At 39.7% G+C, this 13,577-nt stretch overlaps 2 protein-coding genes across 6 annotated transcripts in view; one reads left to right on the top strand and one right to left on the bottom strand.

The window, feature by feature from the left end:
- Positions 1-4,415, bottom strand: part of LOC117379457 (amyloid beta precursor protein binding family B member 2) — a 39,505-nt gene extending 35,090 nt beyond the window's left edge. For 3 of the 5 annotated variants that reach the window (XM_055221249.1, XM_055221254.1, XM_055221240.1), the window contains exon 1: positions 4,261-4,386. The gene's annotated coding sequence lies outside the window, so the exon portion shown is untranslated. Of the gene's footprint in view, positions 1-4,260 lie in introns of all 5 variants that reach the window. The other 2 variants (XM_055221245.1, XM_055221258.1) reach the window with 2 other exon arrangements.
- A 1,460-nt stretch (positions 4,416-5,875) lies between these two features.
- Positions 5,876-13,567, top strand: haspin (histone H3 associated protein kinase). Its single transcript, XM_033983195.2, has 17 exons — positions 5,876-6,256; positions 6,328-6,435; positions 7,457-7,594; positions 7,682-7,768; positions 7,864-7,962; positions 8,039-9,815; positions 9,983-10,121; positions 10,198-10,340; positions 10,683-10,877; positions 11,353-11,438; positions 11,514-11,576; positions 11,641-11,732; positions 11,806-11,885; positions 12,243-12,331; positions 12,486-12,628; positions 12,703-12,805; positions 12,910-13,567. The coding sequence occupies exons 1-17, from the start codon at positions 6,108-6,110 to the stop codon at positions 13,109-13,111; spliced, it is 3,693 nt and encodes a 1,230-aa protein (XP_033839086.2). The 5' UTR covers positions 5,876-6,107; the 3' UTR covers positions 13,112-13,567.
- The last annotated feature ends 10 nt before the right edge of the window (positions 13,568-13,577 follow it).

The raw sequence follows: 13,577 nt of genomic DNA, 5'->3' as shown, positions 1-13,577 counted from the left end.
ATTTGAGCTTTGTCATTCGCCTAATTTCAATTTGTTTCAATCTTGTCTTAATGTGCCTGGTTCTTTTTGTGGAAAACGTTTCTATATTTCAAAAGCTTTACTAAACAATAAGGCTGCACAGTGTATCGTAAAAGTATTGATATCACAATATTGGCCAAGGAAATAATCAATATCGCAAAAAAAACTATACTATGTCACAATAACAACAAGGTTTTCCATCTGGTCCACTGTTTATTACGAATTTCATGTATTAATGATTTTGGGGCGACAGTAGCTCAGTTGGTAGAGTGTCATTGATCTGAAGGTTGGAGGTTCGAATCCCACTCTCAACATAAACGTCACGGGTAGAGCAGTCAGTTGTGTTGTGTTCTTGGGCAAGACACTTAACCCACCTCGCTCCCAGTGCCTGCGTACACCGGCGTATGAACGTGTGCGTGAATGGGTGAGCGGTTCCCTGATCTAAAGCTCTTCGAACGTCTTGAAGGTGGAAAAGCGCTACGTAAAACTGCGACCATTCACCATTTGAGCTTTTGACCTCACGTCCTTCCACACTCAATAATCAAACTTTATGCCTTGTAAACTTTAGCTGCTGTTTAGTGCGACACCAACCTCACAAAATGAAACCAGCGGGTGCTTTGAGGCAGGAAAGTCCCACCACACTCTACCTCAGACAGGAGCTGACATAATTGTACCTAATCTGGACTGTACCGGGGGCTATAAGTGAGATATGGAGAGGTATTCTGTGTGTCAAACATGCCTACAGCTTCACAAGGTTAAATGACTCAATGGCTATATCTGTCCACTGTGCTGTAAGAGGCATGCCCGCTTCATTCTCCTGCTCCGGGACTTTTACAGAAACTCCCACTCTCTGCTCAAAGCTAAACAAACAAAATTCACAAGCTAGAAAAAACAGTCCGCACTATTTGGAGCTGAATTCATGCCCATAAATGTCCATGCCACTTTTCCACGTTCCATTTAAAAGCTCAACAAGCAATAAGAAGAAGAAATATTTTAAATAAATGAAATAAAATGCAGAATTCCAGCTGACGTAGCCAAATTAGAAAGATAATAAAGCTGTAGTAGTTTCATTTTTAAGCGTGTACTACTGTGTTAGTCCTTAGTTCAGTTAGATTTAGGGTTAGCAAGCAATCGAAGTGAAAATATGTTTTAATATATCGTGCAAAATAGATTTTCAGGGACGCTTTCAAACATGTTAAACTATCAAGGCGACCAAAAGCGCGTTTAAGACCTGAAAAGGCCAAAATAATGCATGTTCACTTCAGCTCTTAGTCCTCTCCTTTGAACAGATGTGGCTCGTACGTGTCTTAGTCCTTGTAAACTTTTTTTGAGATGGTACTTTGAAAACTTTGCAAAACCACTGATGTAGAGGAGACAAAGCCAGGAGGGATGAACTGAAGCAGTGTTGTGTCGACGCAAAGAATATAAAACTAGCTCAGGAGCCCCAAGCAATTAGAAATGACATCATGTCCTCTCAAACGCTCACTGCAGTCTTTGGCCAGGTTTGGATCAGGGAAGAGGAAGAGGAGAAGAAGACGACGACTAGAGAAGGAGAGATGAAAGGAAGAGAGGAGGGTGATGGATGACAATGCATGTGCCTAATTAATGTAATGACACAGCAAAGAAAATATAATCCACTCAGCGATATACTGCACATTTAATTTGTTTAGCAGCTAACTTTCCTGATGGATGCCATGGACAGGTCATTTTTTTGCCTAGAATGGTCCAGAATAAATCATTTAACTTATATATATCCATAGAAATAAGCGTGCAGCATCACCAGGCCAGGTTACGGGTCAGATCTGTAGTGAGGCAACCCAGCTTACAATAAAAATGCATTCTTGAAGGTAGTTTTGGGCTGTAAAAAAACACCTCATGTGAAATAAACCCAAGAGATGCCATCATACTGTGGAAATTCAGCCAAACCAATAACATCTCTATGGAAACAAGCAGGTGCAAAAGCAGAAAAGTGACATAATACACCTTTAAAGTCAATACTGTGTCCAATAGTGCGCTGTCTCTCCTTCTGAGCAAACCTTAAGAAAATCCGAATGTGCTTCTGAGAATGAATGCACTATTTAAATGACTCGCGGAAAATGTTATGCAAAATATATGCAACAGGAGAGTTAGTGAATGGAAAAACAAGTAGACGCACAAACTGAAGCCTCAGCGGGACACTCCAAATACAGCACAGGGTTAGGGTTAGTCCTTTGGTAATTCGTGTTATTGTCAACAGGTTTTACAGCCAAACAAAGTGTACAACTACTGCAATAGTGTTAACCTGCAGCGTTCAAGACAAGAAACAAAATGATACACAACTAACCCCAATCTAAAAACAACTTTACTTTGTTTTTGTGCAATTATCTGGAGAGATGTAGCTATATCCAAATCTCACAATATGATATCAGATTAGATTGGATTAGATTAGATTAGATTAGATTAGATAAAATGAGGCTAACAGAGCTGTGGATATGCTACTTTTCCTATTAAAATGCCTGGGCAAGTCTTTAGTGTGAAAAATTACGGTCATAATCCAAAGAATTAAGATTTAAAAGTGCTTAATAACAGTTGTTTTATCATGTAGTCTGCATTGAAGTGAAGCAAAGGATCATGGTCTATGTAGTTCCCTCTTTTTTAATACTTTTAAGTAAAAAACCTTGCAATTCCATATATTGTGAGAGTCCATGATATTATTGTGAGAGTTTTGACGACACAATATCACGCTATGTCGACTCTTACATCCCTAATTATTTGTCAACTTTACTTTAAGGTACAATACTTCAGTTTATAACATGCCCATTACATTTGTTCTTGCTAATAACACCCCAAACATCAGATAATCTTTTGCAGCAGAATAGTTAGTATAAACAGATTATAGGACACTAATCCTACTCAAAAATCAAACAATTTGTGCCCAATCCGCCCCCAAGGAGATTAAAACAGGAAAGTCATTCATGTTATTTTCCAAACTTCTTCAATCTCTTACATAAACAAGCAATTAAATGACCCCATGTTTCAATGAGACAAGCAGGCGTATTATCTCCGGGGTCAGGCCGAGAAGTGCCAGAGCGAGGACGGAAACGATTAGTGAACCGCGTCCATCCAGCACCAAGCACCGATACAAGCCACAGCCTCAGCCTCAGGGGTCTGCAGCCTCCTGTCAAAGCATGAGAATATCCTCTTGTGTTCCAGAAAGAAGCCCTTTATTCCCTTTAACAGTAGCCCAGCAGCACTGATAGACCTGCATGTGATAAGGCAGGGTCCTTATCCACAAGCAGAACAGCATAATGCAACACTTAAGTAATTAGTTTGTGTAATTTAACTCATAACGCAACCTTCTACAGCTCAAATCTTATCATACTGCAGAAAAACACCACAAAATATGTCACTACTACAAAGAAAACATCTCAAGATAAATACTAACCCCCAAAAATTATGCACAGCTCTTCAGTTTGTGGGTTTGCCTAATTTAGAACTGATTTTATCCAGTTTTTGTCCTCCTTTGGATAAACACTTGTTCAGTAGGCCTAATTCCAGTGTTGCAGGAGTAATATTACAACCATGTTTGGGAATAAACGGCATTGTGTTGGGTTTAGTTAAATGTTACCCATCCAAATGTGATCCACCCAAACCATTTCAGTTTATTACACTGTAGTGCAATAAATACGCAATCTCTTTCCTGTTCTGCCTTACATCCATCCATCCAGAGTATCCATCTTTTCTAGTTTTTACACGATTTTCGCAGACTTTTCGTTGTGTTTTGCCAACTACTGAAGGTACATGGAGGTCATAAGGCTACCCTGCAAGTTAGTACAAGACAAGACAACTAATTAATGTGCCTTTTACGCGCCAGCTCTCCAAAATACAACACTTTTTTTGCAAGAATTCTTTGTTAATGTGTAGTGTGTGATATATCTGTTGGCCTATTGTTGATGTTTTGTGCAGCGCATTTCCATTTTAGCCACTGCGCTCTGGTTTGGGCTGACCTTAACGCACAGATAGACCAGCCACGACGTCCCTACGCTGGTTGTTTACGCACACACAAGCAGCAGTAAAAACTCAGTGAACAACCACCACGACCACAGCTAAATGCAAGACAATAAAGCCCAAGGAGCACACGCTGAGAGCTGTAAATGCCCATCTGGGGCCGCAGCCTCCCCAGTCCCTCTCAGGGTCTGTCTCTGGTGCGGGCCCCAGCAAAACCCCCAAAGAAACACACAAGCGCAGCGCAAAGTTACTCACGTTCTGGTCGTTTGAAGGCTTGGAGGAGCGTAAAGAGGCGAAATATCTTCTTGAACGGGTAAACAATCTCTGCGTAACACATCACTCACCTCCTCTTGTGCACAGTGTTCACGTCCTCTCGCTGCGCTCTCGCTGTGTCTCCTCCCTCTCTGGGCTGGATCTTTCTCGCCCTCCCCTCGTGGATGCGCGCTCCGCAGACTGCTCCCTCCCAGATGCAGCCGCTGTCCCATAGGGGGCGCCACAGTCCAAGGAGCGCGTGGGAGGGCCATGGGGAAAACAGGGACAGGCATAGACTCAGATTAAAACCTGATTTGAAAGATTTTTCATTACACTTGATGTGAGTTGAAGTTGAAGTATTTCCAGGAGACCATTTTTGGATTTAGACTGTTCTTTTGGGTAAAGATCATTAAATAACTTTTAATGTAGGCGATTTTAAAGGCTGGCTTCTGAAAAATGACTTGAATATCTGCATTTAATATCTGACGTGCAGTAGTGGATGAAGTACTCAGTTTTGGTTACAGATATAGAGGTACTCACGTAAAAGTAAAAATATCATATGAAAAAATCTTATTTATGTACCCGTTTAAAAATGTAATTAAAAAGTAAAAGTATTTTGTGTTAAATGTAGTGATATTAATTAAAAATTATATAGATTTTGGTCAACAGTTTTCAAAAAAAAATTTCTTATGAACTGTGTCTATGTATTATTATTATTTTTGTTATTATTATTATTATTATTATTATTATTATTATTATTATTATTATTATTATTATTATTATTATTATTATTAATGTATAAATTTATTTATTTTATTTTTTTCAAAGTCAAAGCTTTAACTGGAAATAGGAAAGGAAATAGGATATGGTAAAAATAACCACTCATGTCATATGAAAAGTACATTTTACTTTTCAGTCCAGTTCAAAATGTAATGGAGTAGAAAGTACAGTTACTGCTCTCAAATGTAGTGAAGTAAAAGTAAAAAATATCCACTGTAAAATTGACTTAAGTAAAGTACAGTTACCTAAAAACTCTACTTAAGCATAGTACTTTAATTAGGCTACTACTTTTACTTTGTCACCTTCCCCTACTGCATACGTGTAATGTCTGTCAATACATGGGGCGACAGCGGCTCAGTGAGAGGGTTAGATTGAATTACTGATTAGTGGTGGTCTGAGAGGTCGATGGCGCAAATTGGCAGCCGCTTCCATTCTACCCCGGGGCAGCTGTGGCTACAGAAACCCCTAATTGGTGAATAATGACTACAGTATGGTGCTATGAGAGGTTGTAATAAGCCTATAGAGTCTGTGTAATCCCTCAATCATCCCTCCAGGTCTGATCCAGAGTAAAAACCGAAATTAAATCTGTCAACTGGACAAAAGGTTTGCTGCTCATCCAAGCCGCTTCTTCATTCCTGGTCAGATTACACTGTATTTAAATCTATATAAACCTTGAAATGTGTGTTTTTTGTTGTAGCTCATTCAAACACTAATCTTTGCTGCCCTCTAGTGACGACTGTGTGTAAGTGCGTCGTGTTCTCCAGACCGAAAGGGGGCGACCGTGTGTCAATGCATCAATGTCCCTCCAAACCAAAAGGGGGCGCTGTGTAATTTGTCTGATTATTGTTTTTTGACCAATCACAGCTAGCTCCAGTTTCAAAGAAAAGCGGGATCTGCTCTTTAGACTAAAGCTCTGTCTGTGACTTTGTTTGTTTATATGTGGCATTTGTAGATTTTACTCGTGTTATGTTACATCCTTATTGCTGGTTTTATCTTAATAATTGCTGATCGGTGTTAGTTGTGCGTTTCGTGTATTATCCGTGCACTTTTACGTAAACTTAAAGGCCATCATGAAGTACCTGAAGACATATGGAAGACAGAAAACAAAACTATCCGCCTGGGTGTCCATTCAGGATCGTAAACAGGTTTTTGACAGCACCTCTGCGTCTTCTGAGACTGATGCCTCTACTGTCCAATCAACAAAACCTCCAAGGAGAAGGTCAGACCAGACTTTAAACTTAAAACTCTGTGATTTGTGTCTGTTTTAATTTCAAATGCCTCCCACTACAGTAAAAGAAATAATCTAGTTAAGAAGAAGAAAGTCAGAGCTTCAGTTAATAGTGAAGATGAGGAGAATGTTTCTTCACATTTTCTGCCACTTTCCAAGACGACAGCTCGGTATGAACTTTAATCAGTGATGTTCATGTGGTCCTCCCACCTCTCAGGCCTCGGGATCTCGGGATTTCGAGATGAGATGTCAGGGATCCGACTTGTTTGTGTTCATGTACTTATCCAGGATAGGGTAAGGGTCATCCAGCCAGGTGAGGGAAGGGGATCCTGGGCCAACAGTTGCACTCTCCAGAGGGGAGTGGGGCAGGAACAATTTGTGAATAGCAATGGAGAGACTCCAGGTGAACTGAATAGTGAGTGTTGTTGACAGGGAAAGTAGAAGGAGTGTTACCATAGCTACTGCACTTCCCTCAGCATAGTTGCTCCTGAGGCAGCTTAGCTAAAACTGTGGGTTTTATTTCTGCTTCTAACTGGCCTGGCCATAAAAATTCAAAGAAGAACATTTTCAACCTGGTCTTAAATGTCGGAGCCTCTTTAACATGGGCAAGGAGCTGATTCCATATCACAGGAGTATTGTATCTGAACACTCTCCCTCCTACTGTGACCAGTAGTCCAGCATTTTGAGAGAGGAATACTCTGTTTGGATAATATGATGCTATAGCATCTTGCAGATAGTATGGGACTGTGCCCTTTATGGCTTCATATGTGAGGAGGAGAGTTGTAAATATAATTCTAAACTCGGCAGGATGCCAGTGAAGGGACTTTTTGAAACAAGGTCATAGTCTCAACTCTTTCTTCTGCAGATCTGTTGCTCTTATGATATGGATAACTGACAGTTAACCCTTAGTGTAATAACTTTTAGTCAAAACACTCAAATGTGTTAGATAAATTGACAAATCAGTTGATTTTTTTCATCTGTCTAGTGCAGATAACGTCAGGTGTGGAAGTCCAGCAGAAGGTTTTGGCCCAAGTTGTTTTTCTGAGTTGTGTGAGCGTTTATGTGCATTTATCAACTAAAAAAGAACATGTCCCTGAGGACCACATGAACGCAGCAATGAATGCAGCATATTCATCAAAAGCTCATTGTCTTGTTTATGAACATTTGATGGATCTGTCTTTTTTTCTTTAGACGAAAACCAGTTAAGACTACTGCACGTTCAGTTGGAGCTCGTAAAAGAAAACATTTATCTCTGAGTGTGAGCAGTGATGAAGAAAATATTGTGCCACCGACTCAGAATTTGAAGGCATGTAATAAAAAGGGAGCAAGGTATGTAAGCTTTTGATTTGCCAATTACATATTGCTTATCACTGTTACACTAATACTACCACTTACCTGATGAACGCTTTGTTACAGGAGAAAGAAGCCCAAGGTGTACAGTGATAATACCCCAGATCACCCCCCTGATGAAAACAGATGTCCACTTGTGCCCCATCAGAGGAGGTTGGTGCAAACCTCGTCTGGCTATTCTAAAGCTAAGCATTTCTGCCAGTATGGATTGTGTTTGAGCATTGAATTTTTAAATTTTTATTCATCAGTTGGTCTAAGTCAGGATCAATACCAAGAGAAAAAGATCTGTCAAGTAAAGTAAAAACAGAAAAGGGGCTGCAGTATAATTCCGTTCAAAAGGACACACAGTAAGTAGTGAACATGTTTGTGTGAACATGTTTATTTTTGTGTGATTGATTGTAATTATATATTTTTTTCTATCAGTATTTGCCCTCCATCTGCAGGACGCTTTGTTACTCGTAGGAGATGTGCCATTACCTCACAACTGCTCATTTTGAACTCCTCTGATGAGTTTGCTCCATTGAGAAGAACCAGTCAGAATAATTGTTCCTCAAAGAGAAGATTCCCTCCAGTTTTCCTTGAATCGAGTGCAGACAATTCTGTGAATGCAGCCGTACTTCGGAGCTTTGCTACAATTCCACTTCCAGAAATTTCCCTCAATGAATCAGTGGAACAGACCCTTGGAACATGCTCCCGAAAACCAATTTTTTGTTCCACGCCTTCAGCTGCACCCTTGAACAAAAAATCAAAGCTCAAAGGTTTCAATCCAATCTCTAGCCCTTCAGTTAGTTGTATAGGTCCTGTAAGCATTAGTTCTCCAGAACAGCTCACATCTCCACAACATGCTTCACAATTTGAAAAAGAAGCAATTCTCAATGAGTTTCAGAAACCATCACAATTGCCTCATGAAGAAATGTCCCAAAGTGTAATCATTACACACTCAAAGAGCATTCATAACAACACAAGCCTTAGTAGGTCAGCCCAGAGCCAGTGTGGAGAGGGGAACCCAGGCAGTCCAAGTCTGCCCAGCATGATCACCATAGATGATGTAAGTAGTCGTTTCACATCTGCCTCTGGAGAAATGGATTGGCTCACAGACTTTCTCAAAGAGAAATGCTTGACTCAGCTTTGCACTGTGCGCCTAGAAAGAATTGAAGACCTAATCAAGCTTTTTAGCGAAACAACATATTCATCGTGTTTGGTGGATTTGGGGTCTGTCTGTAGTTCTATTGGAAAAGAGCATTCACTTTCTGTAGCTACAAGCCACAACTCAAACCATGTTAAGGACTCAGAGCTCCTCAGGAGTCCTAAATTAGCTCTGACACATGATGCCTTATCATCTCATGAGAGCTCAAAGTCTTTTTCTGTACCAAATGTTGTGTTTGTCAGTGACAGCCAAAGTACAGAGGCTTCACTGTCAGATGGCTGCGCTCAGTCTGAGCACAAATCCACCATAGCTCTCTTCAGTGAATCCACCAACAGCAGTACTGAAGTAGCTGACATGCAGGATCAAGATATGACAGAGTTGTCCTCAATATTGAAGAACAAGTGTCTTTCTAGAGAATGCTCAGTCGAACTTAAAAAGCTGCCTCGATCAAGTATTGATCAGCATTTGACACCTGAACCAAAACTTGGTGAAACTACTAGTAGCAGTACTGTCTGTGAGTCCCAGCCTAATGAGACACAAACTGAGGCAGCTGAACGTACTAGAGAGCTGAAGAAGAACTGCACAGACGGAAAATGTATTGTTAAAATGAAGAAAATATCATATAAATATCAAATAAGGGAGAAATTGCAAGAAAACATGGTGTCGGACAGAAGTTTCTCTGAATCGGTTAATGAAGAGACAGAATATGAGGGTAACTGCACCACGGCTAGTCCCAAAGAGACCAGTATTGCAATGCGCCGAAAGAGGACGTTGACTAGCTCAAATGAGATCTCTGATAAGGATGGCTCAAAAAAGTCAAGCAATAAACAAAGCAACAAAAGAAAAAAACTCTCCTTGGCACGTAAAGAGAAAGATCACAGAACATCCACCCACCGACCTGGAACCACTAGAAAAGCTTGTGTTAGTGGACTGAGCGTGAGCCGTTGGAAAAGTAAAGATGCTTTCACAAACATAATTGGACCCAGAGGAGGCACTAAGACCGTGGACTGCAGCATCAATGAACTGATCCCAAGTCAACATAGACAGCCAATGGTGAGAGAGTAAATCACACTGTTGTAATATTTAAATCAAGTACAGTATGTGAATTAGTAACTCTAAACTGGAGGAGCTTTAATGACTATGGTAACATATAGTAGAGCATACATTTTATATACAGTACATATTTTAACTCCATAATTATACAACTATTCTCATTTTAGAAGCAAACTGATGTCAATAAGGATTTCTCTACCCCAGTCAAAGGCCACAACCAAAATCTCTCTTCTCTTTTGGCTGAATTGACTCCGAGTACACACACCTGGAGTCGCCTCAAAGCTGCGCTCTCCATTCATCGCAAAGGTACTGCACACAACACACTAACACTGAAATATTGAATTGTATAATTGAATTTTGCTTTTTTTCCACAACTGTGTAGTGATTCTTACTCCGAAGACTCCTGGGACTCGCCCGTCTTCAAGGATGGCTATGGCCGACCTAAGCCAAGATCTTTTTGCTACTCCATATCGGACGCCTCTTTCCAAGCTTCTCCGATCACAACTGATTACACAAGAATCTCAGGTAAATAGACTGTCAAAGTGTAAGTCCAGATCTTTATCACGATGTGTGTTCATCTTAGTTCAGCTGTTCTCATAGTGTTTGTGTTGCGTTTCTATGTGGTACATTTTTACAGGTGTAATCATGACCCAGTATTATAATTTACAATGTTCACTTTATTTCTTCAGGAGTCACACAGTTAAATTTAATGAAATTTCTTGGTTTTGGTGAAGCAAATTCTTTCAATACTTAGTTTGAGGGATACATGTCTAACACAAACCTTTGAAATGCTTTGAAATTCATTATAAATCTGAGTCTCTAAATTGCTTAAACGTGTATCTTCTGTCATTTCCATTTGTAATCCAGCTTGTGTTTGACCATGATGAGATGTCAGATGCAGAGAAGGTGTACGCGGAGTGTGGCCAGGAGGGTCCTGTGGCCTGGGACGAGTGTCTTCTGCCTCAGCGCATGAAACAATGTGTTAAAATAGGGGAGGGCACCTTCGGAGAGGTCTTCTCTACAACAAGTGGAAAGTCTAACGGAGAGATTGTTGCCCTCAAAGTAAGACTATGAGCTTATAGTGTTTATAGGGGTTGTAACTATTAGGCCTGTCACAATAACTTATTTTGAAGTTCGATGAATTGCTTTAGTAAATATAGATGATAAATGATAATATGGAACCTAATTTATGTCACTGTCACAATAGCTTAAGAGCAGATTTAAACCACAAAAACTATTCTAAATCTACAATATTGTTAAAAAAACCATGAGCTGCAATCAATAAACAGCAGAATGAGACCTTGTAGTACTTAGTTTTCATTGTAATGAGTCATAGAAGTTATTAATTTAACCTTAAATCTAATTGTATGAGCCAAAAATACATTTTCCCAGCAGTGCAAAGAAAATGTACACACGATAAATATCGACCGTGAAAAAAAGAAAAAAGTTCCAACTTTTATATATTGAATGATAAGTCGATATAGTAATTATTGTGACAGACCTAATGACTATACTAAGCACTTCCTGTCTTGACAAGGTTATACCAGTAGAGGGCAGTGAAAAGGTGAATGGAGAGGACCAGAAGACCTTTGGAGAGATTTTGCATGAAATTATTATCTCCAAGTAAGTGATATTTTAGAGAATTTTAAAATTACTTACACACGAAGATGAAAATCTCATTAACATGTATTTCCACAGGGAGCTGAGCTGCCTCGATAAAAAAGAGAAGAATCAGACCAGTGGCTTTATCGGCCTCAGAGAGTAAGTCCTGGTGATTTTTGTTTTTTACTGTAAGTTGAATATTTATTGAATATTGTTTTTATAGCCTCCACTGTGTAAAGGGCTGCTACCCTCCAGAGTTCCTCCATGCGTGGGATAAGTTTGACAAACAAAAACATTCTGAGAATGACAGGCCAGGTTAGGACATCACTTATATTTTATTGTGTCCTAGATGGATATATCTGTTCACACTGTGCCATATATTCTGTAGATTTCTTTGAAAATGAGCAGCTGTTTATTATTCTGGAGTTTGAGTTTGGAGGCACTGACCTAGAGAACAGCAATGGGACGGTAAGCACATTTCCTAGAAGAATGTTATATTTTCAAAGTGGCAAAACTGTATTTTAAACCTTATGCAAAATGGTCATGCTCCAAAATGGTGACGAGCAATGGCGACTTATGCTTACACAGAACTAAATCCTTTAATGTGCAAATTAATACTTGTGATGCTGTTGTAAAACTGTCAAGTGAGATGGGTAATGGGTAAGTTGTATTTAATTTGCTAGTATCAGAAGTGAGACCAGTGTGTCTGCATAATTTATACAAAATTAATGATGACTATGTCAATATTAAACATACTTGAGTATGTTTGAATGTAGAATTGTCTTGTGTATTTCTTCAGTGTATTTATTTTTTCTTCTTTTTAAGTTATCATCAATCGCAGTTGCAAAGAGCATTCTTCATCAAGTCACTGCAGCCCTGGCTGTAGCTGAACAGGAGCTGCAGTTTGAGCACAGGTAAAAACTATTTTGGACAAAATAACATTGTTTGTTATTGGTACAACCATCTACCTACACAGTGCTCCAGTTTAGTTTGTCTGTAACAGCTGCCTCTCTGAGGTTATTTTCCACATACAATGATGCTATAATATTTCACTTGTGTTGTGCTCAGAGACCTACACTGGGGAAATGTGCTGGTCAAAGTGACTAAGCAGAAGACGGCTGAATTCATTCTGAATGGGACAGTGCACTCTCTGGACACCAAAGGGGTGCTTGTCCGCATCATCGACTATTCTCTGTCCAGATTAGAAATTGGTCAGAAAAGTTTCTGTCTTTTACATATGACTATTTCTGCCCTCAAAGCCTGAGCCATATTTTCTTGTTTTTAGACGAACTTACTGTGTCCTGTGACATTTCAAATGACGAGGAGCTTTTTATTGGCCAGGGGGATTATCAGTTTGAGATCTACAGACTTATGAGACAAGAGAATGGGTAAGTGCTTCAACTCTCCATGAAATGCATTGGATCGACCGTCAATGTTTATTACTAAATTAACTAATGTAGAACATTTTCACTGTTTGTCTTTATTGTGACAGCAATGAGTGGAGTAGCTATAACCCCCATTCAAATGTACTGTGGCTGCACTACCTGTGCTCCAAGCTGCTGGACATGAAATATCGTGGATCGGGAGGGAAGCGGAACAAGGACATACGAGGCGAGCTGGCCAGTTTCTATGACAACGTCCTCCAGTTCAGTTCTGCCACAGAAGTGCTCCAGAACAGCCTGCTGTTTCAGTAAACTGGACTGTAGCAGTTTGAGAGTGAACAAAGTGTTGGACTTCTAAAGCTGCTTCCTCTGTCAGCAGTCCCCCCACCGCCCCGCTGACCTCTGATCTGTAAAGACACATTATTGATTCTTCTGTAACATGACACCAATGAAGGTCACCCACTGCTTAGTCCACTGTAAATGGATGTAATAATCCTTTTCTATACTCCCACTTTGTTTCTTACTTTTTCCTTAATTTTTTGTCTTGGGTTCTGCTATTTTATTTTGGGGGGATTTTGACGGTAGTGGCAAGATCATTTGAAACTAACAGCTCAAATTTTGATTAATATTTAGTTGATTTTCTTGGCAGTTGACAACAGATGAGTACTTCAAGGTTTGTGGTGGATTATGGTATACAAATCCTACAGAAAACTTCCCCCTAAACGTATAATGAAATATGACTGTGCACTCACATTTTGGACTGAACTTAAGCAATAAA

This window comes from Periophthalmus magnuspinnatus, chromosome 1, assembly GCF_009829125.3.
Source record: "Periophthalmus magnuspinnatus isolate fPerMag1 chromosome 1, fPerMag1.2.pri, whole genome shotgun sequence".
NCBI lineage: Eukaryota > Metazoa > Chordata > Actinopteri > Gobiiformes > Gobiidae > Periophthalmus > Periophthalmus magnuspinnatus.
The sequence above is the reverse complement of the archived record's forward strand: the minus strand, read 5'-3'. Positions and strand labels throughout refer to the sequence as shown.

Coding starts and splice junctions, on each gene's coding strand:
- haspin (XM_033983195.2), top strand. CDS start 6,108: ATGAAGTACCTGAAGACATATGGAAGACAGAAAACAAAACTATCCGCC. Junction 6,436..7,456: donor CTTTCCAAGACGACAGCTCG/GTATGAACTTTA, acceptor TTTTTTCTTTAG/ACGAAAACCAGTTAAGACTA. Junction 10,878..11,352: donor GAGAGATTGTTGCCCTCAAA/GTAAGACTATGA, acceptor TGTCTTGACAAG/GTTATACCAGTAGAGGGCAG.